The following is a 22,679-nucleotide window of genomic DNA, read 5'->3' as shown; positions in this document are numbered from 1 at the left end:
GGGAAAAACTGCCATTGGAAAAAAAAGGAATTCACCTCAAAGTGGATATGGGTTCAATATAATCCCAACAAAAATCCCAAAAAGATATTTGTAGAAATATCCACACAGACTCTAAAATCTGTAGAAAATGCAAAGCACCTTGAAAGGCCAAAATAATTTAAAATTAAAGAACAATTTTGGAGGACTCCCACCACCAGGTTTCAAGACTCACTAAAATCTACAAAAATTAATAGTGTGGTATTGATATGCTGATGTAAAGAAAGACATAAGAATCAATGGAAGAAAACAGAGAGTTTGGAAATGTAAACAGTCAACTGATTTTTAACAGAGATGCCAAGGTATTCCAATATAATAGAAAAGAATAGTCTTTTCAATAAACGGTGCTGGAACAACCAGCTATGCCTATGGAAAAAAAGGAAGCTTGACCCTTAACTCATACAATAAACAAAAATTAACCTGAATGGGATCATAATCTTAAATAAAAAGCTAAAATCATACAACTTCTAGAAGAAAACAGCCGAAAATCTTTGTGACTTTGGGGTAGGCAAATACTTCTTAGCTATTAAATAATGGAACATAAAAAGGAAAAACTAAAAAACTAGAATTCACAAAATTTAAAAGTTAAGTTCTTCAAAAGACATCATTAAGAAAATTAGGTCTGGTGCAGTGGCTCATGCCTGTAATCCCAACACTTGGGAGGCCGAGACAGGCAGATCCTCTGAGGTCAGGAGTTTGAGACCAGCTTGGCCAACATGGTAAAACCCCATCTCTACTAAAAATACAAAAAGTAGTCCAGTGTGGTGGTGCACACCTGTAATCCCAGCTACTCAGGTGGCTGAGGCAAAAGAATTGCTGGAATCCAGGAGGCAGAGGTTGCAGTGAGAGATCGCACCTCTACACTCCAGTCTGGATGACACAACAAGACTCTATCTCAAAAAAAAAAAAAAAAAAATTAAAAGGCAAGGCATAGACTAGGGGAAATATTGAGAAACATATGACTGACAAAAAAGATTTAGATCTAAAGTATATATAAAGAAATCTTACAATTCAATAATAAGGCAAAGGATCCAATAAAAATGGGCCGAAGATTTAAACAAACACTTCATAAAAAAGATATATAAATGGTCAGTAAAAACATGAAAAGATGCTTATTACTATCTACCCACTAGAATGGCTAAAATTAAAAAGACTAGTAATACCAAGTATTAATGTGAATGTACAGCAACTAGAACTCTCAGACACTGCTGGTGGGAACGCACAGTGATGGGAATGCTCCACTGCTCATGGAGATGCAAGTCACTTTGCAAAACAATTTGGCAGTTTCTTATAAAGCTAAACATACACTTACCATATGATCTAGTAATTTTACTCCTAAGTACCTACCCAAGAAAAATGAAAACACATGTCCATACAGACTTGTATGCAAATGTTCATAGCAGCATTATTCACAACAGCCAACAAGAGGGAACAACCCCTATGTCCATGAAATTGCAAATGGATAAACAAAGTATGGTATATCCATATAATGGAATATTACTCTGCAATAAAAAGGAATGAACTACTGACACATGCAATAACATGGATGAATCTCAAAAACCTTATACTAAGTGAAAGAAGCCAGAGACAAAAAATTACTCAAGATTCCATTCATATGAAACTCTTAAAAAGGTAAATTATTTTGACAAAACAGATTCATGGTTGCCTAAGGGCAGAACTGGAGAAAGGGAACTGAGTACAAAGGGGGTGAAGGAACTTTTTGAAATGATGTTCTAGATTTTGATTTTGGTGGTGGTTACACATCTGTGTGCCAAAACTCATCTACATGTACACTTAAAATGGGTGATTTTTGCAACATATAACTTATACCTCAAACTGTTGAAAAAAAAACCTAGTAGAACTTTCTCCTTTACTAATTAAAATTGACACAAAATTGCTAAAGAACCAGCTTTTTCATTGGAGGATTCAATATGTTAAGAAAAATTATGTAAAACTTGGAGAGAAGATAAAGGGAAGGCAGCATGTTTTTCCAATGTCATATTGGAGGGCTGTTTAACATGCCTACTCAAGAATCATTTAATTCTCTAAGAGAATGTACTATGTCTGACTACCATCTGCTGATGGCATCTGAAAGTTACATGTTAACTTTCAGGTTTTTGTGTCTAATAAAAATGCAAACGATTTCTAAAAAGATAACCTAAGAGTTATGGGTTCACTAAGTTGTATGACACTGATCAATTTTCTATCTAACTTACAATCTTCTTTAACATTTTCTTTTTCAGATAGAATTTCGCTCTGGTTGCCCAGGCTGGAGTGCAATGGGATGGTCTCGGCTCACTGCAACCTCCCCTTCCTGGGTTCAAGTGATTCTCCTGCGTCAGCCTCCTGAGTAGCTGGGATTACAGGCACCTGCCACCACATCCAGCTAATTTTTTTTTTTTTTTTTTTTTTGAGAGAGAGTCTTGCTGTGTCGCCCAGGCTGGCATGCAATGGCATGATCTCGGCTCACTGCAACCTCCACCTTGCGGGTTCAAGCAATTCTCCCACCTCAACCTCCCCATTAGCTGGGATTACAGGCACCCGTCATTATGCCCAGCTAATTTTTGTATTTTTGTAGAGATGGGGTTTCACCATGTTGGAGAGGCTGGTCTTGAATTCCTGACCTCAGGTGATCTGCCTGCCTCAGCCTTCCCAAGTGCTGAGATTATAGGCATGGACCACCACGTCCAGTCTAATTTTTGCATTTTTAGTAGTGATGGGAATTCACGATGTTGACCAGGCTGGTTTTGAACTCCTGACCTCAGGTGATCTGCCTGCCTCAGCCTCCCAAAGTGCTGGGATTACAGGTATGAGCCACTGCGCCCAGACCAACATTCTTTTTTCAAAAGTAGTATAATGGAATACTACACTGCAATAAAAAGGAATAAACAATATGAATGAACCTCAAAAACCTTATACTAAGTGAAAGAAGCCAGAGACAAAAGATTACTCATTCCACTCATAGGAAATCCTAAAAGAGGTAAATTATTGTGACAAAATGTATTCATAATTGCCTATAAATACTTGAATCTTCAAAGACTCTTTGAATCAATTTTCCTTGCTGTTTCTTGGAACTAATGAATTGAGAAATTTTGACACAATTTTATAGTTGTATAATAATCATGCTTTCGGCCAGGCACAGTGGCTCATGCCTGTAATCCTAGCACTCTGGGAGGCCGAGATGGGTGGATCATCTGAGGTCAGGAGTTCAAGACCAGCCTGACCAACATTGTGAAACCCGGTCTCTATTAAAAATGCAAAAAAATTAGCTGGGTGTGGTGGCATGCGCCTGTAGTCCTAGCTACTCAGGAGACTGAGGCAGGAGAATTGCTTGAACCCAGGAAGTAGAGATTGCAGTGAGCCAAGATTGTGCCACTGTGACAGAGTAAGACTCCGTCTCAAAAAAAAACAAAAAACAAAACATGCTTTCCACTAAAAAAAAAATCATATACTTATGAATGTTATTTAATGGTTCATTTGAGTATCACTCCAAATCATCTCAGGTACACATCTCAGATCACATTTCATCTGACATGAGTCACACATTTAGTTGCACCTGAAGTGAAAACCTGGAGAGTTCTTTCTCAGTGTACTGCCCCTTCTTTATAGCTTTGAGTATTCTGTGTTCATGCCCAGGTTAGGAAATCTTGATGGTGTCGCCTTTCTAATTTTTTTTTTCCTATGTTGCAACCTACCATATATATAAAACTAATTCCCTGTCCCTTGCATTAAAGGCTTCAGAATGTAACCCCTTCATAAACAGTGAGATTTGATTTTAACTTATAAACCAATACTTTGTTTTCTGGATACTTCTTCTTCATCTCCAACTTCATCTTCAGTGACCTCAGATCCAGTGGTATATTCTTCTTCTTCTGAAAACAGTGACTGTTGTTTCTAAGTTAAAAAAAAATCTATTATAAATGTAATATTATGATATTTTTAATGAATTCTTTCAAACACATTTATCTAAATTTCTTTTGAATGAATAAGTCAATCAAGAGCTGATAAAATAACCTCTGGCTAGCACAATATCCAGGAAACGGACATAAGAATTTTTACATTCAGAGCAGCATCATATATTTTTTAATTCCTTCACAGAATCTAGAACAGTAGTAGGCACATAAGTACTCAGTATTTGTTGAATTGTACCTCTATCACTCTACTAAATGTATATTCCTTGATATTAAGTTTAAATTATAATATAGTAACCACCGCTACTAAAGTAGTCTTTTTTTTTTTTTTTTTTGAGATGGAGTCTCACTCTGTTGCCCAGGCTGGAGTGCAGTGGTGCGATCTCAGCTCACTGCAAGCTCTGCCTCCCAGGTTCACGCCATTCTCCTGCCTCAGCCTCCCGAGTAGCTGGGACTACAGGCGCCCACCACTGCGCCCGGTTGATTTTTTGTGTTTTTTTTAGTAGAGACGGGGTTTCACTGTGTTAGCCAGGATGGTCTTGATCTCCTGACCTTGTGATGCGCCCGCCTCGGCCTCCCAAAGTACTGGGATTACAGGCATGAGCCACCGCGCCCGGCCTAAAGTAGTCTTATAAACAAGCACATATGCACATTCTCTGGGTGAATGTGGCCCTGGATTATTTAACCATATCTGCATTACCTTCCTGCATCTCTATGCCCTACTGTCTGTTATCACTAATCCAAATTCCTATTCCATTCTTATGAATATTGATGGCAGACAGCATTTAAAAAAAAAAGTCAACCAATCACTCAAACAATCAAATAACTGGAACTCAACAGATTTGTTGCTTTGTTCAATGTCCTAAATATGATGTAAGAGTGACTTTAAAAAGTCTTTTAACTAGATCTATGGATTATGCAGCCAGATATGGAATATGTGTCTGTCTTAAATAATTTAACGACATTTTTAGTTAAGTGAAAATAGGAGAATCTGAAAAGGAAGATGTATATTTAACTAAAATTTGTAAAATAAGATACTAATATTAAAGTAAACTTTAATTTAGGAAGAAAGAGATCTAGGAATGCTAACTACAATTGCTCACTTACCAGTTGTAGAGTCCAGTTTTTCAATGACAAGAACTATAAGACAGGAATAAGAGATTAATAAATCTGCATTTACCCAGATTGCAGCTCCTTATTTTCATATAGATATTGTAGAAGAGCTGAAAGAAGTTACAAATATAGTTCCCTTCCAGGCTGAAACATAATTTAAAACTCAGGCTGAAAGTGATATGTTACAGTCTTTAATATCCTCTGCCAGAGGAGGATGTGGATGCTTTCTAAAAATAAAGACACTTTCCCAGTATTATTTCCAAAGGACAAGTCAATCACATGCAAGTAAATTACTAAAATAATTTGTTATTTTTAGAACTATTTCAATCACTTTTTAATGTATATATTTTAATATAAATTAAGGAGGCAGACTACATATGGACATTCTGGACATTCAATTAATCTAGTTTGTTGTTTGACATCTAGTTCATAAATAAACGTTAATGTGTGAATTTTTTTTTTTTTTAAAGACAGAGTCTCACTCTGTCGCCTAGGCTGGAGTGCAGTGGCACAATCTCCACTCACCACAACCTCCACCTTCTGGGTTTAAGTGATTCTCCTGCCTCAGCCTCCCAAGTAGCTGCGATAACAGGGGCATGCCACTGTACTCAGCTAAATTTTGTATTTTTAGTAGAGACAGGGCTTCACCATGTTGACCAGGCTGGTCTTGAACTCCTAATCTCAGCTTCCCAAAGTGCAGGGATTACAGGCATGAACCACCATGCCTGGCATGAGTGAATATTTATATAGCTGTCTGAAGTTCATACAGCACTTCACAGGGCATATTTCACTTTCTCAAGTAAATGCCATCTTAACCAACACAAAGACAGAACATTCATAGGCAAATATATTTCCTGGTCTTTAGTAACAAAGGCAACGGAATAAAAAGGAGTCAAAGGAATCAAATTTTCTGGTCACTTTAAAAATATTTCAGTTTTGAAACTTTTGTGTGTTTGTTTTTTGAGACAGGGTCTCACTCTGTCACCTAGACTCCAGACTGGAACTTGTGAAGAATCTAAATATATTCCTAATTACAATAAAAGGATAATTTTAAGCCAAAAAAAAAAAAAGTTACAGAACGAGGAGGAAACAAAATATCCATTAATGCTATCTTCATTCTTCAAATCATAATTTGTCCATAATAAAAACCTTAAAGAGCATGTTATGTTTTTGGTTATTCTTTTTTTTTGAGACAGAGTCTCCCTCTGTCACCAAGGTTGGAGTGCAGTAGTGCGATCTTGGCTCACTGCAACCTCTGCCTCCTGGGCTTAAGCAGTCTTCCCACCTCAGCCTCCCAGCAAAACTTCGACTACAGGCACAAGGCACCCCATTTGGCTAAGTTTTCAACCTTTTTTGTAGAGATGAGGTCTCACTATATTGCCCAGGCTGGTCTCAAACTCCTGGACTCAAGCCATCTTCCTGCCTCAGCCTCCAAAAGTGCTGGGATTACAGGTGTGAGTTACCATGCCTGGCCCCATGTTGTTTTTTCCCCCAAATTTAAATGTATTCATTATTAATTCTTTGAGGGCAAGAAATGTGTCCTATTACCCTTAGAGTCCTATTACTAGGCATAATACCTTCTTATGATTAGGTAGTCAGTTCAATTTCAACTTAAATTGATCAGGTTTCTGTCAAAAATTAAATGTCATTAATTATTTATGTAAATAAAGAATAAGTGAAACAAGCTACTCACAGCATTGAGCTCCCCAGTTTTGGGACCCCATGGTGTATTTGGCTCCAGTAAAACATCACATTCTATACCCTTTTCATCACAGGGGCCAACCCCAACATCACTTGAAAGAAAAAGACATTTTTATGGAGAAGAGTTTACTTTCTTAAAAATTTAAATGTGAATATCTTTTTATTGCAAATGTTTCATAAATCGTTCTTTAAAAATACAGTTCCTGAGTATAAGGATATCACTTCAACAATGACATTTCCTTTTTTTTTGTTTGTTTTTTTGAGATGGAGTCTCGCTCTGTCACCCAGGCTGGAGAGTAATGGCATGATCTTTGCAATTAGATGCTCACTGCAACCTCTGCCTCCCGGGTACAAGCGATTCTCCTGTCTCAGCCTCCCGAGTAGCTGGGATTACAGGCACCTGCCATCACGCCTGGCTAATTTTGTATTTTCACCATGTTGGCCAGGCTGGTCTTGAACTCTTGCCCTCAGGTGATCCATCCACCTTGGCTCCTAAAATGCTGGGATTACAGGTGTGAGCCACCGTGCCTGGCCAACAATGACATTTCTTAATTCGTATAGTGATTCCTCTAGCAAAAGACACCCCATACAGCAAGCACCATTGTACCTGAAGCATCGTACCTGCAAGGTGGTGGAGTGGGCTGCATAATTGGTACTGTTTTGAGAACAGCCTTGGCTAAGCACAGTGGATCACGCCTGTAATCCCAGCACTTTGGGAGGCCGAGGTGGGCAGATCACGAGGTCAGGAGATCGAGACCATCTTGGCCAACATGGTGAAACCCTGTCTCTACTAAAATACAAAAAATTAGCTGGGCATGGTGGTACATGCCTCTAATCCCAGCTACTTGGGAGGCTGAGGCAGGGCAATTGCTTGAACCGGGGAGGTGGAGGTTGCAGTGAGCTGAGATTGCGATGCTGCACTCCAGCCTGGTAACAGAGCGAGACTCCACCTCAAAAAAAAAAAAAAAAGTGGGGGGGTGGCTAGGTGTGGTGGCTCACGCCTGTCTGTAATCTCAGCACTTTGGGAGGCTGAGGTGGGTGGATCACAAGGTCAGGAGTTCGAGACCAGCCTAGCCGACATGGTGAAACCCTGTCTCTACTAAAAATACAAAAATTAGCTGGGCATTTACACCCAAAAATTAGTGGGTGGCTGTAATCCCAGCTACTCAGGAGGCTGAGGCAGGAGAATCGCTTGATACAGGGAGGCAGAGGTTGCAATGAGCCGAGACCGTGCCACCACACTCCAGCCTGGGCAACAAGAGCGAAATTCCAACTGAAAAAAAAAAAGTATTTCTTTTTTTCTTTTTTTTTGAGACAGAGTCTCCCTCTGTCGCCCAGGCTGGAGTGCAGTGCACAATCTCAGCTCACTGCAGCCTCTGCCTCCTGGGTTCAAGCGATTCTCCTGCCTCAGCCTCCCAAATAGCTGGGATTACAGGCACCCGCCACCATGCCTGGTTAGAAGAGACAAGGTTTCCACACATTGGCCAGGCTGGTCTCAAACTCCTGACTTCAAGTGATCGGCCTACCTTGGCCTCCCAAAATACTGGGATTAAAGGTGTGAGCCACCGCGCCCAGCTAAGAACAGCTTCTTTTAAAGTGTCCTCCAGCCTCTAACCTTACAGCCTGCTGCCATTGCAAAATGATGAACGTGACTTCAGAAATTACTGAATTCGAGGGGTTCATACTTACGGAGAGATGAACTCAACCATCAACTTTTTTTTCTAGTTGTATCAATCATGCACTGATTGATACAATCAACTGGTTGATCAATTGATTGAGAGGGCCTCAAGCAAATTGGGAAACCTCACCAGTCACCACCGCAAACTGGATTTAAGGTCTTAACCTTTTTAATCACCAGGGGCTCTTTTCATTTGTTTTTCCTCCCCTTATACCTCCAGTATTTTATTTTATCTTTTTTTGAGATGGAGTCTCGTTTTGTCGCCCAGGCTGGAGTGCAGTGGTGCGATCTTGGCTCACTACCAGCTCTGCCTCCCGGGTTAACGCCATTCTCCTGCCTCAGTCTCCCGAGTAGCTGGGACTACAGCGCCCATGACCATGCCCGGCTAATTTTTTGTGCTTTTAGTAGAGACAGGGTTTCACCATGTTAGCCAGGATGATCTCGATCTCCTGACCTTGTGATCCGCCCGCCTCGGCCTCCCAAAGTCCTGGGATTAAAGATGTGAGCCACCGTGACCGGCCACCTCCAGTATTTTTAAGTGTTCTGCCTATCAAATAAATATCTCTCTGCTCTTATTGTAAGCTAACATATAATTTCAGTTAAGTTTTCTGAAATAATGAAAACTACTTGAGGACTGACATTGCTGATTTGGGGAAGCACTATGGGATAAGGGATTCTGAAATAGGAACCGCTGAATAAAGCTATAATACAGTGTTGGGTTTTTCCACCCCTCACCTAACTGTATCTTTTGAAAAAGGCACAACAATGACATCTCTGTACTTGTGCAAATCGTCCAATATTCTAGCAATGGGACAGGATGGCAAATCTCCACCTTCACCTTGATCACGAAGTGTAGTCATGTGGTCCCTTACTTTACAGCCCTGTCACATAAGAGACAATAAATTAGAGGTTAGTTTCTTATAGAACACTCCTTTAAAGATCACTGTTTTTCTTTTCTTTGCTTAGTCATATTGTCATATACATATTTTACAACTTTTTCTCAAGAAAAACATTCCTCATATAGAAAAGAGATTCAATCATAATGGCTTAAATACCCAAGAATACCCATATAATCACAATCCACATTAAGAATTAGAACACTGCCAACACTCCAGGAGTCCCCACAGGCCCAATTCTGATCATAATGGTTTCCCTCCTCCCAACAGGTAACCTCTACCCTGGCTTGTGGTAATTACTTCCTTGCTTTTCTTTATCCCTCTGCCATTTAAGGATGCATTCCTAAACACTATAGTTTAGTTTTGTCTCACCTGTTTTGCTTGACATTATGTTTCTACTGGGTGAGGTGGCTCAAGCCTGTAATCCCAGCTCTTTGGGAGGCCGAGGTGGGTGGATTGCTTGAGCCCAGGAGTTTGAGATCAGCCTGGGCAACATGGCAAAACCCTATCTCTAAAAAAGTAGAAAAAAATTAGCTGGGTGTGGTGGTGCATGCCTCCAGTCCCAGCTATCTCAGGAAGCTGAGGTGGGAGGATCACTTGAGCTCAGGGAGGTTGAGATTGCCTTTAACAGTGATCAGGCCATAGCACTCCAGCTTGGGTGAGAGTGAAATCCTGTCTCAAAAAAAAAAAAAAAAAGGCCAGGTGCGGTGGCTCACGCCTGTAATCCCAGCACTTTGGGAGGCTGAGGAGGGTGGATCACGAGGTCAGGAGATCGAGACAATCCTGGCTAACACGGTGAAACCCCGTCTCTACTAAAAATACAAAAAAAAAAAAAAAAAAATTAGCCGGGCGTGGTGGCAGGTGCCTGTAGTCCCAGCAACTCGGGAGGCTGAGGCAGGAGAAAGGCATGAATCAAGGAGGTGGAGCTTGTAGTGAGCCAAGATCACGCCACTGCACTCCAGCCTGGGTGACAGAGCGAGACTCTGTCTCAAAAAAAAAAAAAAAAAAATTATGTTTTTATGATTCGATGATGTTATTTCATGTAATAATAACATTTGCTTTAATGTATAGTGTTTCACTGCATGAATATACACCATTTATTTACCTCTTCTACCACTGATAGATGGGTTGTTTCTAGTTTGGGGCTACTAAAAATAATATTGCTATATGAACATTCTTTTGTCTGTTTCCCGGTACACAAGTGCTCATGTGTACCAAATTATATTACCATCAGCAGTATACGAGGATTTCTGTTACTCCACATCCTTGCTAACACTTGGTCAGACATTTAAATTGTAGTCATTCTAGCTGGGCGTGGTGGCTCGTCACTTTGGAAGGCCGAGGCAGGCAGACCACTTGAGGTTAAGAGTTCGAGACCAGCCTGGCCAACATGGTGAAACCCTGTCTCTAATAAAAATACAAAAATTTAGCCAGGCGTGGTGCCAGGCACCTGTAATCCAGCTACTCAGGAGGCTGAGGCATGAGAATTGCTTGAACCTGGGAGACAGAGGTTGCAGTGTGCCAACATTGTGCCACTACACTGCAGCCTGGGCAACAGAGCAAGAGCAAGACTCCACCTCAAAAAAAAAAAAAAAATTTAGTCATTCTGGTAAATGTGTATTGGTATTCATGGTATTCATTCTGGCTTTAATTTGTATCTATCCAGTCACAAATGAGGCTGTCGTTTTCATGTTTACAGAACAACTGTTTTTTTGTCTGAAGTGCCTGTTGTCTTTCTCCTGTTTTTTTCTGAGACACAGTCTTGTTCTGTTATTAGGCTGGAGCGCAGTGGCACGATCTCACGTCACTGCAATCTCTGCCTCCCGGGTTCAAGCAATTCTCCTGCCTCAGCCTCCCAAGTAGCTGGGACTACAGGCACACACCACCACACCCAGCTAATTTTTGTATTTTTACTAGAGACGGGGTTTCACCATGTTGGCCAGGGTGGTCTCGATCTCGAGCTCATGATCTGACCGCCTCAGCCTCCCAAAGTGCTGGGATCACAGGCAAGAGCAACCGTGCCCAGCCGGGATATAAGCAACATATATATCAACAAAAGATTCATCATATATATATTTTGGTTTTTTTGAGATGGAGTCTTGCTCTGTCACCCAGGCTGGAGTGCAATGGTCTGATCTTGGCTCACTGCAACCTCCGCCTCCTGGATTCAAGCGATTCTCCTGCCTCAGCCTCCCGAGTAGCTGGGATTACAGGCGCCCACCATGATGCCCAGCTAATTTTTGTATTTTCAGTAGAGACAATGTTTTCCCCATATTGGCCAGGCTGGTCTTGAACTCTTGACCTCAGGTGATCCACCTATCTCGGCCTCCCAAAGTGCTGGGATTACAGGCATGAGCCACCCCGTGCCCGGCCTATACATATATATAATTTTTTTTTTCTTCAGACAGTGTCTTGATTTGTTGCCCAGGCTGGAGTGCAGTGGCGTGATTTTGGCTCACTGCAAGCTCCACCTCCCAGGTTCACACCATTCTCCTGCCTCAGCCTCCTGAGTAGCTGGAACTATAGGCTCCCGCCACCACGCCCAGCCAATTTTTTGTATTTTTAGTAGGGAAGGGGCTTCACTGTGTTAGCCAGGATGGTCTTGATCTCCTGACCTCATGATCCGCCCGCCTCGGCCTCCCAAAGTGCTGGGATTACAGGCGTGAGCCACCTCGCCTGGCCAATATATTTTTTTAAAGATGCTACAAAGAAATATATTTTGCTCAAAACAATGTGGAAATGTGATAGCTAAAATGGAAACAAACTAACCACAAATGTAAATTTGTGGTTACAAATTAACAAGGTTAAAAATTAATGTGGTTAGAAAGAAATATAAAGACTAAAAAATCATGTTACTGAAAAAAACATAATAGTAATGATGAATTAATGAAATATCTTGGGTCTAGCAAAGCTAATCTAATTTTGCTTAACGTCTCATGCCCAATTTAAGTATCTTTGTATGTAAAACGTATAACTAAAACTTTAAGAATAAATGTTATGTAAGTAATCTATTACCTCACTGATAAAACTTTTAAGTAATCAAAGTTGGTAACGGATTGCAAATATAAGAAAACGAATCCAGTTTAAATTCCATGACCCATCATTCAGTAACATTCACACCAATATCCCAGATTCCTTGCCCCTAAATTTCATCATCCCCATCTGGCAAAATCCTAACTAGATAAACTCAACTACCCATTTTCTCCCTGCCTGTACTCATGCAGCCAAGGGTTACTGGAGAGAGTGATATAAACAGGCATGTTGAATTATATTGTGAACTTATGACTGCCAATCTCCAGTGAGCTCTCAAACTTCCTGACAGTATACATTTTCTCTGGAAAATTCACTCTTCTATTTTTCAAAATACTATTTCAAACCTTCCACACTTCCCTCAAACCTTGGAACCTTCCCTTTTCCCCCTTATTCTTAGTGGATGGCTTAATCTTCTACTTTTTAGAGAACAGAAAAAGTATTGGATTGGAATAAGTTATCAACTAAATGACAAAAACACAATTTTACTAATATCTACAACCATTCTACTCTTCTCTCCTGTTGTAAGAGAGGAGCTGTCCACCGTCTTGTCGAAATTAATACCACTAAATGTGGTTAAGGTCCCACCCTACCCTGCCTTCTCACCTTATACCATCAACCTCTCCTTCTCAGCTGGATCCTTCCCACTGACTTTTAAAAGGTTCTCTCGTATCAAAACAGAAACAAGGTCAGGCATGGTGGCTCACACCTGTATTCCCAGCACTTTGGGGGGCCCAGATGTGCGGGTCATTTGAGGTCAGGAGTTCGAGACTAGCCTGGCCAATATGGTGAGACTCCCTCTCTACTAAAAATACAAAAATTAGCCAGGCATGGTGGCACGTGCCTGTAATTCCAGCTACTTGGGAGGCTGAGGCAGGAGAATTGCTTGAGCCCGGGAGGCAGAGATTGCAGTGAGCCGAGATCGTGCCACTGCATTCCAGCCTGGGCAACAGTGAGACTCCTTCTCAAACAAACAAAAAACAACCCCCAAAACACTAAACAAATATTCATAACCTAAATTACTAATCTATCTCCTCCCTTTCTCAAATTTCCCAAAAGAGATGTCATATATACCGTTGCCATTTGTTAATCTCTCACTCATTTCTCAACCCATACCAACCTGGCTTCTGGATCTAGCACTCCACCAAAACAGCTCTTCACACCTATGAATTCCCTGTCACTAAGGCCAAAGGACACAGTTCTTTCATTTTATTGACTTCTTTATTTTGACCTATTTATTTTATTTGACCTCTTAGCCATACTAGGCACCACAGTCCACTCCTCTTTCTTTAATATTACTCCCTCAACATCCTCAATTTTTCTCCTATCATTCTGGCTGCCCCTGACCATTCTCCTTGGCAGGCTCATGCTGCTTCCTCCAGCCATAGCTGTAGTTTCCCTCTGCTTTTCATATGCTCACCTATACCTGCTGGCTTTAACTATCATCCATTGCAAGAAAACTTATGAGTTATTATCTCCAGCCTAACCACTTGTCTGAGCTCCCAAACTCATATATCTAACGGTCTCTGCCTGGTTATCTCAGAAAGCACCTCAAACTCAAAATATCCAAACAGAACTCATGAGTCTCTCGAAACCTGATTTCCGTCTGCTACTTCCTCTTCAGTGAATAGTACCACCAGCTATCCAGTAGCACCAACAAGAAACTGAGTCATCCTTCCCCCTCTCCCTCTGCAATACAATCTGTCAGATAATTTCAGTTTCATCTCTTAAATATTAAATTCATCCACTTCTCTTAATCTTCACTGCTCTGGTACCATCATCTGTCTCTAAGACTACTATGATAACTTCCTTTTGTACGTGATTCCACTGACTACCCCTCAAGTGTGCATTCTCCACACTGCAACTGATATTTTCAAAATGGAGATAAAAGAAAAACTTGAACATGGCTTATGACGTCCTGCTCCTGCATGGACTGATACCTACCTACCTTTCCAGACTTGTCTTGAACTATGCATGTTTTCTACAACAGCCTCAGGCTGTCAGTCTCTTTTACTCACTGTGTTCCTTCTGACCTTGCTGTTCTGACTAGAACACTCTTTCTTTTCCTCTTCACCTCACATACTCCTATGAATCCTTCAGATCTCAACCTAATGCCAACTCCTTTGAGGATTTCCTTGACATCTATGGCTGAATCATACCAGCCTATTATAGACATTTAGGGCCCTGTATGTGTCTTCAAACATTTCTTTGGGTGCTTTTTTCCTTTTGGTATTACTGCTTCAGCTATAAGTTCCACAAAGGCATAAATGATCCCATTTTACATGCTGTCCTCCACCTTGCACAGTGTATGGCACATCTTTGGTGCTTTGTAAGTATTTTTTGTATGGATGATGATAAAGAGCTTTAGGTTCCTTTCATTCACATATGACATTTAATTACAGAACATTTTCAAAAGTGTTTGTGATCAGAGAATCTAACCTATAGCAATACTCACACATTGCATCAATATATATGTGCAAGGATATTCACTGCAACACAGTAATACCATCAGTCTAGAAACCACCTAAGTGTTCATTAATAGGAGAATGGTTAAATTGTGATATATACATAGCTTGGAATATTATACAGCAGTTAAATAAAATGGCACAGAAAGATATCCTAGTTACGTTGTTGAGTAAAAAAGGCAAATTATAGAGTATTATTAGTATGATCTGGTTTCCAAAACAAAAAATCATATATAAGTCTGGGTGTGGTGGCTCACACCTGTAATCCCAGCACTCTGGGAGGCCAAAGCAGGTAGATCGCTTCAGTTCATGAGTTCAAGACCAGCCTGGGCAACATGGCGAAACCCCATCTCTAACAAAAATACAAAAAATTGGCCGGGCGCGGTGGCTCAAGCCTGTAATCCCAGCACTTTGGGAGGCCAAGACGGGCGGATCACGAGGTCAGGAGATCGAGACCATCCTGGCTAACACGGTGAAACCCCATCTCTACTAAAAAATACAAAAAACTAGCCGGGTGAGGTGGCGGTGCCTGTAGTCCCAGCTACCCGGGAGGCTGAGACAGGAGAATGGCGTGAACCCGGGAGGCGGAGCTTGCAGTGAGCTGAGATCCGGCCACAGCACTCCAGCCTGGGTGACAGAGCGAGACTCTGTCTCAGAAAAAAAAAAATTACTGAGTATGGTAGCATGTGCCTGGAGTCCCAGCTACTCGGAAGGCTGAGGTGGGAGGATTGTTTGAGCCTGGGAGGCAGAGGCTGGAGTGAGCCGGGATGGCACCACTGCACTCCAGCCTGGGCGACAGAGGGAGACCCCATCTCAAAAAACAAAAAACAAAAACCTCCAAAAAACAAAAAAAATATATAATTTGTGCCTGAAAGGTACAAAAGAAGGTCTGAAAGGAAACCATTAACAGTAATTATCTCTAAGAAGAGATGGAAAATGGGAGAGTATTATAAAGAGGAACTTCTTCTTCCTACACTTATTTATGTATTGTTGGAAGTCTTTTATACATTAATGTATTACTGTTATACTTTAAAAACTGAAGCTACAAAAGGGCAATATTCAAACTTCACCTTTGTAAGCTGAGTAGGATCAAACCGAAGAACCTTTTGGTTACAACAGGGATAAATTCCAGTGCCAACAGTACTCAATGAACTTGCTGCAGTAGGATAAACCACTGTTTCTGAGTGGTACTGACAATGTGAAAATTCAATACAGAGAAAGGCCTGAGAAAGAAATAGATAAAATCAACTACTATTTCCACAACAAAGTTATACATTTCAAAAATACCTAAGACCAAATATTATATGTTCCATTTAAATGAAATATGCAGAAAAAGCCAATCTATACAGACACAAAATAGATCAGTGGTTGCCAGGGGTAGAAGGTTATAATGTGGAATAGCAGCAAATGGGCACAAGGGATCTTTTTGAGGTGATAGAAATGTGCTAAAATTGGATGATGGTGATGACTGTACAACTCTAAATTTACAAAAAAAAGTGAACTGCAGATTTAAAAAGAGTAAATTCTGAACACAACCTAATTTAAAAAAATAAAAATAAAAAAACAAAATGAGTAAATTTCATGGCATGTAATTCCACCTGAATAAAGCTATTAGAGAGCAAAAAATGAAATCACCTTAAGCAAAATTCAGATGAATTAAACTGATCTTGATATACATTCAATTTTACAATTGGCCAATCACCTCAAATGTTTTCCAAAGAAAAATAAAATTTTGCTTCATTTGGTTATTCCTTGATGCATTTTTTTTTGAGACGGAATCTCGCTCTATTGCCCAGGCCGGAGTGAAGTGGTGCCATTTCGGCTCACTGCAACCTCCACCTCCCAGATTCAAGCGATTCTCCTGCCTCAGCCTGCTGAGTAGCTGGGATTACAGGCATGCACCACCATACCTGGCTAATTTTTCTATTTTTAGTAGAGACAGGGTTTTGCCATGTTGGTCAGACTGGTCTTGAACTTTTGACATCAGGTGATCCGCCTGCCTTGGCCTCCCAAAGTGCTGGGATTACACGCATGAGCCACCATGCCTGGTCCCTTGATGCATTTTTAAGGTAAATATTTAGCATCAGTATTAATAAAAACTATGACGTAACTTTGAATCATTGGCTTTGAAAACTTTGATAAAAGCTTATCAAGGTTTAATTGTCAAATTAACCATCAGGTTTCAATTGTTTATAAGTTGGTAAAATAGGGCCAGGTGTGATGGTACACACCTGTCACTCCAGCTACTAGGGAGGCTGAGGCAGAAGGACTGCTTAAACCTAGGAATTCGAGGCCAGCCTGGGCAATGTAACAAGATCCCATCTCGGGAAAAAAGAAGAAGAAAAAAAAGAACATGGTGCAGGCACTGTCTAAGTAGAGTTTCAGTGGACACAGGTGCTGCTTGCAATGGGAAAGACCACTGGGCTAGGCAGCTGGGGGCTGGTGGGTAGACAGAGGTTGTGCCACCAGCTCTGAGAAAAGGTTGGTTGGGATGGACCCTGAGTCCCAGAAGTTGGTTTGGAGAAGGGAAACTGAGGCTCTGAGTGGTGAAATTATTGGATTCAGAGATACTATGGGGCTCTGAAGGTTGGATTCTGTTAGCCTTGTGGGCTAGGGAGAGCATCCTTGAGTAGATGATATCTTACTCAGATCTAGAGGGGACAAGACTTTTGGGCCTGTGCAGGGGGCACCATTGGTGGGTGATGATAATGTTGGGTTTTGAAGGCAGGAGACCTTGAGAAGGTAAAACCATTTTATCTGGAAAGAAAGGAAGGGGATGTTGGGCTTTTGTGTCATGGGTGGGGGAGCCATTGGGAGGGCAATTCCATTAGGCAGTGGGAGGTAGAAAGTTTGTAAGAAATACCATGCCAGGGGACTGGGGAAAGACCCCAGATGTCATTGCTTCTGGGTGGAGATTCTGTGTGAGTGGCAGTGGTGTATCCTAAAAGGGGGCACTACCACTGGATGATTAAGGGCGGTCCCACAAGGCCTGGGGTGAAGAAAGACCTGAATGGGTAATACCATTAATCCCTGTTGGGGAAAGGACCAGAAAAGGTGAAAAAGTGATACCTTGGACTGGATGGAGGGGAGATCGCTGGGCTTTTGGGAGGTACCCTGACTGGTACTCTGATCACTTGTTTCTTTTTGGGGGGGGCTCTGAGATGGGATGAAAAGCTATAGCATCGCACTAGGAGCGGGCCCTTGTCAAGAGAGTTCCTCGCTGGGGGAGACTTTAAGAAGGGGAAACCATGAATAGGGTCCTGTCAGGGGAGGAGAGGGACTCTGAGTGAGAACAGGTTAAAAAAAACAAGTTAGTAAGATAATTCAAATAAAAACACAACCTTAACAATTCTAAGCACTGATCTTTTTTTTCTATTTATATCATGATGTACTGAAGTTGCTGAGATTTGATAAGCACTGATCTTTAACATAAATGCATTAAAGAATAGTCTATAATTCAGAATTTTTAGTTGTCTGTAATTCAGAATTTTTAGTGTTAGTTTCAATTATGATGTTCACATAATGGTTTTTAATTTTAAAAATTTGAGAACTTATAAAAACTATAAGGTGCACATTCTCTTATATACAATATTCTGCATACAAACTATTTTATGAGTTTATGAACTCTATAATATTCAATATCAATCAATCAATATTTAATTTGCTGTAAAGGAGAGGAAGATAATCTCTCAAAGTTTCCGCATTCTGACATGTTGAGCAAGTCAGATTTTAGAAGCTTGATATCCTTGATTATAAGCGACACTCTGATTGTGAGGAGGACCTTTACATGCCTATTAGATTAACAAAAAAATCCAAACCTGACAATATCAATTGCTACTGAGATGTGGGGCAACTAGAACTCTCATACGTAGCTGGTAGAAATGCAAGATGGTTCTGGGACTTTGGAAAACTGTTAGGCATGGCGAGTGTTAACCACACAAACCAGCAATCCAGCTCCTAGGTAATAAGAAGAGAGGTCAGGCGCAGTGGCTCAGGCCTGTAATCCCAGTACTTTGGGAGGCCAAGGCAGGCAGATCACCTGAGGTCATGAGTTCAAGACCATCCTGGCTAATACAGTGAAACCCCATTTCTACTAAAAATACCAAAAATTAGCCGGGTGTGTTGGCGTGTGCCAGTAATCTCAGCTACTCGGGAGGCTGAGGCAGGAGAATTGCTTGAACCCGGGAGGTGGAGGTTGCAGTGAGCCAAGATGGTGCCATAGCACTCCAGCTTAGGCAACAAGAGTGAAACTCCATCTCAAAAAAAAAAAAAAAAAAAGGGAGAGAGAAATAAATACATCCAAGAGAAATAAAATCCTATGTTCACAGGAAAACCTGTATGAAAATGTTTATAGCAGCTTTCTTCATAATGGCCCCACACTAGAACACTACAAACATCCTCCACCTGGCGAATGTCTGAACATACTGTGATATAGTCATACAACAGATTACTACTTAGCCATAAAAAATAACAAACTAATTTATGAAACAACATCATGGATAGATTTTATATCCATTTTTTGAAGTGAAAGAAGCTAGATTCGAAAAGCTAAATGCTATATGATTCTATTTATATGACGTTCTGGAAAAGGCAAAACTAAATATATATAAACAGACCAGTGGTTACCAGAGGCTAGGGTGGGGGAATGAATTGACTACAGAGGGGCACAAAGAAATTTCTTTTAGGTGATGGAAGTGTTACATGCTTTGATTGCAGAGGTAGTTATACAATTGTATGCATTGTCGAAGCTCACAAAAAGGATGAATTTTACTGTATATAATACTTCAACAAACCTTTTTAAAATTGTGGGAATGTAGAACCCATTGAGTGGGACCTTAAACAGTTTAAAATCGCAATCTGAAGATTCTGACAGGCTGTTCTTCCTTCTCTCTATTGAAAATTATCACGCAAATGAGAGGGGAAAAGTACTGGGGAGAGGAAAACTTCAGGGATTCAAAAGAAATTATATGTCGAGAACGCTACATTTCTACATAAGATTAATTAGGAATGAGTGTGACTTAGAAAAACCTATTTATTCCATAAAAGGGTTTATTATAGGTTCCTACAAATAGCAAGTTTTCTTATGCTTTTATTATAAACATCAATAAAAAAACTTTTTGGGAACAAAATTGTTATAACAACAAAGGCACACATCAATAGCATCCTATCTGCAAACGTGCTTCTGAATTTCTATAGAAATGTATAGAACAACAGAGAAAATAGTTTGGCTGAAAACAAGTGAAGGCAATAAGGACTTTTTTATATAATTGTTTTCATTGAAAAACTGGATTTGATCACTTAAAACCAGTGAGTTTTTTTTTTTTTGGAGATGGAGTTTCCCTCATTCCCAGACTGGAGTGCAATGGTGCAATCTCGGATCACCGCAACTTCTGCCTGCCAGGTTCAAGCGATTCTCCCGCCTCAGCACCCTGAGTAGTTGGGATTACAGGCATGCGCCACCACGCCTGGCTAATTTTGTATTTTTAGTAGAGATGGGGTTTCTCCATGTTGGTCAGGCCGGTTTCGAATTCCTGACCTCTGGTGATCCACCTGTCTCGACCTCCCATAGTGCTAGGATTACAGGCGTGAGCCACCATGCCCGGCCAAAACCTGTTACTTTTCTAAAATTCAACAAGTCTTTGATTGTTTCAGGAATGGAAATAAAAAAACAGAAAAAGAGAAAGAAGAAACATGTCAAGAGATATGAAGCCAGATGCAAAAACATTTAGCAGCACCCTTGCTTTTGCCACTAGTTTTATTTTGTATTTTATTTTATTTTTGAGATGGAGTCTTGCTCTGTCGCCTAGGCTGGAGGGCAGTGGTGCAATCTCGGCTCACTGTAACCTCTGCCTCCCAGGTTCAAGTGATTCTCCTGCCTTAGCCTCCCAAATAGCTGGGACTACAGGCACGTGCCACCACACCTGGCTAATTTTTCATATTTTTACAAGAGATGAGGTTTCACCATGTTAGACAGGATGGTCTTGATCTCCTGACCTCGTGATCCACCCACTTCAGCCTCCCAAAGTGCTGGGATTACAGGCATGAGCCACCGCACCGGGCCTAGTTTTATTTTTTTAAGAGATGGAGTCTCACTATGTTGCCCAGGCTGGTCTTGAGCTCCTGGACCAAAACGATCTGCCTGCCTCAGCCTCTAAATGTGCTGGGATTACAGGCATGAGCCACCATGCCCAGCTGCCACTAGTTTCTTTAAAAAGATGTTGGATATTGTCCAAACACGTTTAAATACATTGATTAAACAGCAGATATCAAAAGAATCTTGCTCTCAAAATTTGCAGAACAGGATACTAAAAAAAAAAACTTACCTGATAACATCTTGAACAAGTCAGCCAGTTGATTGTTCCCCACAATCGCCAGTATACATCTCTCCAAGATTTTAATTCTTCGAAAAGACTATTCAAATACTCATGAACATCCCATGTCTTATCTCTGGGGAAAGAGCCTCAATTTTACAAGCAAGTGATACAAATGATTTGCTTTATTTATTTATTATCTTTTTTGAGATGGAGTTTTGTTCTTGTTGCCCAGGCTGGAGTGCAATGGCATGATCTTGGCTCACTGCAACCACCACCTCCAGGATCCAAGCAATTCTCCTGCCTTGGCTTCACAACTAGCTGGGATTACAGGCGTGTGCCACCACAGCCGGCTAATTTTGTATTTTTAGTAGAGACAGGGTTTGTATATTTGGTGGACAACAGGAAAAGGTACGAATTATTTGAATATCAAATTATTTTGCAAAGCTAGATACAGGATTACAAATTAAATATAGTTTGAACAAGCCAACAGTTGGGAATTAGGCATATGTTAAATGGAAGCTTTATTCTAAATACATATGTTATAGGACTGGTGATTCTAGACATTAGAATCATTAATGTATTAGTACTTTATGTCACTAATGCACTACTAACATTTCATTAATGTATTAGTATTTTACACTATTTTCAAGTATTTTTTAGTAATTGAGCGATACAGAATATACAATCAGGTCTTCGTAATATAGATTTTTAATTAAATAATATAAAGTTAAAAAATAGCAAAGGCTCAAAACCATATTTGCTATGGTCATATACAACTCAAGTTTGTTTTTTTTTTGTTGTTGTTGTTGTTTTGTTTTGTTTTTGAGACAGGGTCATACTCTGTCACCCAGCCTGGAGTGCAGTGGTGCAATCGTTATAGCTTACTGGCAATCTCAAACTCCTTGGTTCAAGTGATCCTCCCACCTCAGCCTCCTGAGTACCTGGGATTACAGGTATGTGTCATCACACCTGGCTAATTTTTTTTTTTTTTTTAGACCCAGTTTCACTCTTTCGCCCAGGCTGGAGTGAAGGGTCATGATATTGGCTCACTGCAACCTCTGCCCTGACGGGTTCAAGCGATTCTCCTGCCTCAGCCTCCCGAGTAGCTGGGATTACAGGTGCATGCCACCATGCCTGGCTAATTTTTGTATTTTTAGTAGAGATAGGGTTTTACCACGTTGGCCAGGCTGGTCCCGAACTCTTGACCTCAGGTGATCCACCTGCCTCAGCCTCCCAAAGGGCTAGGATTACAGGCATGAGCCACTGTGCCAAATCTACACCTGGCTAATATAAAAAAATTTTTGTAGAGAAGGGGGTCTTGCTATGTTGCCCAGGCCGGTCTTAAACTCCTGCCCTGAAGCAGTCCTCCTGACTCAGCCTCCCAAACTGCTGGGATTATAGACCTGATTCTTTTAAGTCTTTATTTCAGTCTTTTCTAACTTTGCCGGCTTTGTGCTTAGCTCAAAAATAAAATGTCATGATGTTATTACAAATTACACAGGCACATTTGTCTTAAAAGTAATTTTAGGTCAGAG

General features: G+C 40.7%; 1 protein-coding gene across 5 annotated transcripts in view; it reads right to left on the bottom strand.

Annotated features, from left to right (window-relative positions):
* Positions 1 to 22,679, bottom strand: part of KIAA1841 (KIAA1841 ortholog) — a 77,555-nt gene that overhangs the window by 28,368 nt on the left and 26,508 nt on the right. For all 5 annotated transcript variants that reach the window (XR_004443953.1, XR_004443952.1, XR_004443954.1 and 2 more), the window contains exons 11-16: positions 21,154 to 21,277; positions 15,901 to 16,053; positions 9,175 to 9,320; positions 6,754 to 6,853; positions 5,055 to 5,087; positions 3,831 to 3,930 (exon numbers count right to left, since the gene is read on the bottom strand). Coding sequence is in view for 2 of the 5 variants with exons in the window: in XM_033239141.1 (XP_033095032.1) it covers positions 3,831 to 3,930; positions 5,055 to 5,087; positions 6,754 to 6,853; positions 9,175 to 9,320; positions 15,901 to 16,053; positions 21,154 to 21,277 (656 nt within the window). In the remaining 3 variants the exon portion in view is untranslated. The remainder of the gene's footprint in view (positions 1 to 3,830; positions 3,931 to 5,054; positions 5,088 to 6,753; positions 6,854 to 9,174; positions 9,321 to 15,900; positions 16,054 to 21,153; positions 21,278 to 22,679) is intronic.

The sequence above is a fragment of the Trachypithecus francoisi genome, unplaced genomic scaffold (assembly GCF_009764315.1).
Source record: "Trachypithecus francoisi isolate TF-2019V2 unplaced genomic scaffold, Tfra_2.0 Lachesis_group17, whole genome shotgun sequence".
NCBI lineage: Eukaryota > Metazoa > Chordata > Mammalia > Primates > Cercopithecidae > Trachypithecus > Trachypithecus francoisi.
The sequence above is the reverse complement of the archived record's forward strand: the minus strand, read 5'-3'. Positions and strand labels throughout refer to the sequence as shown.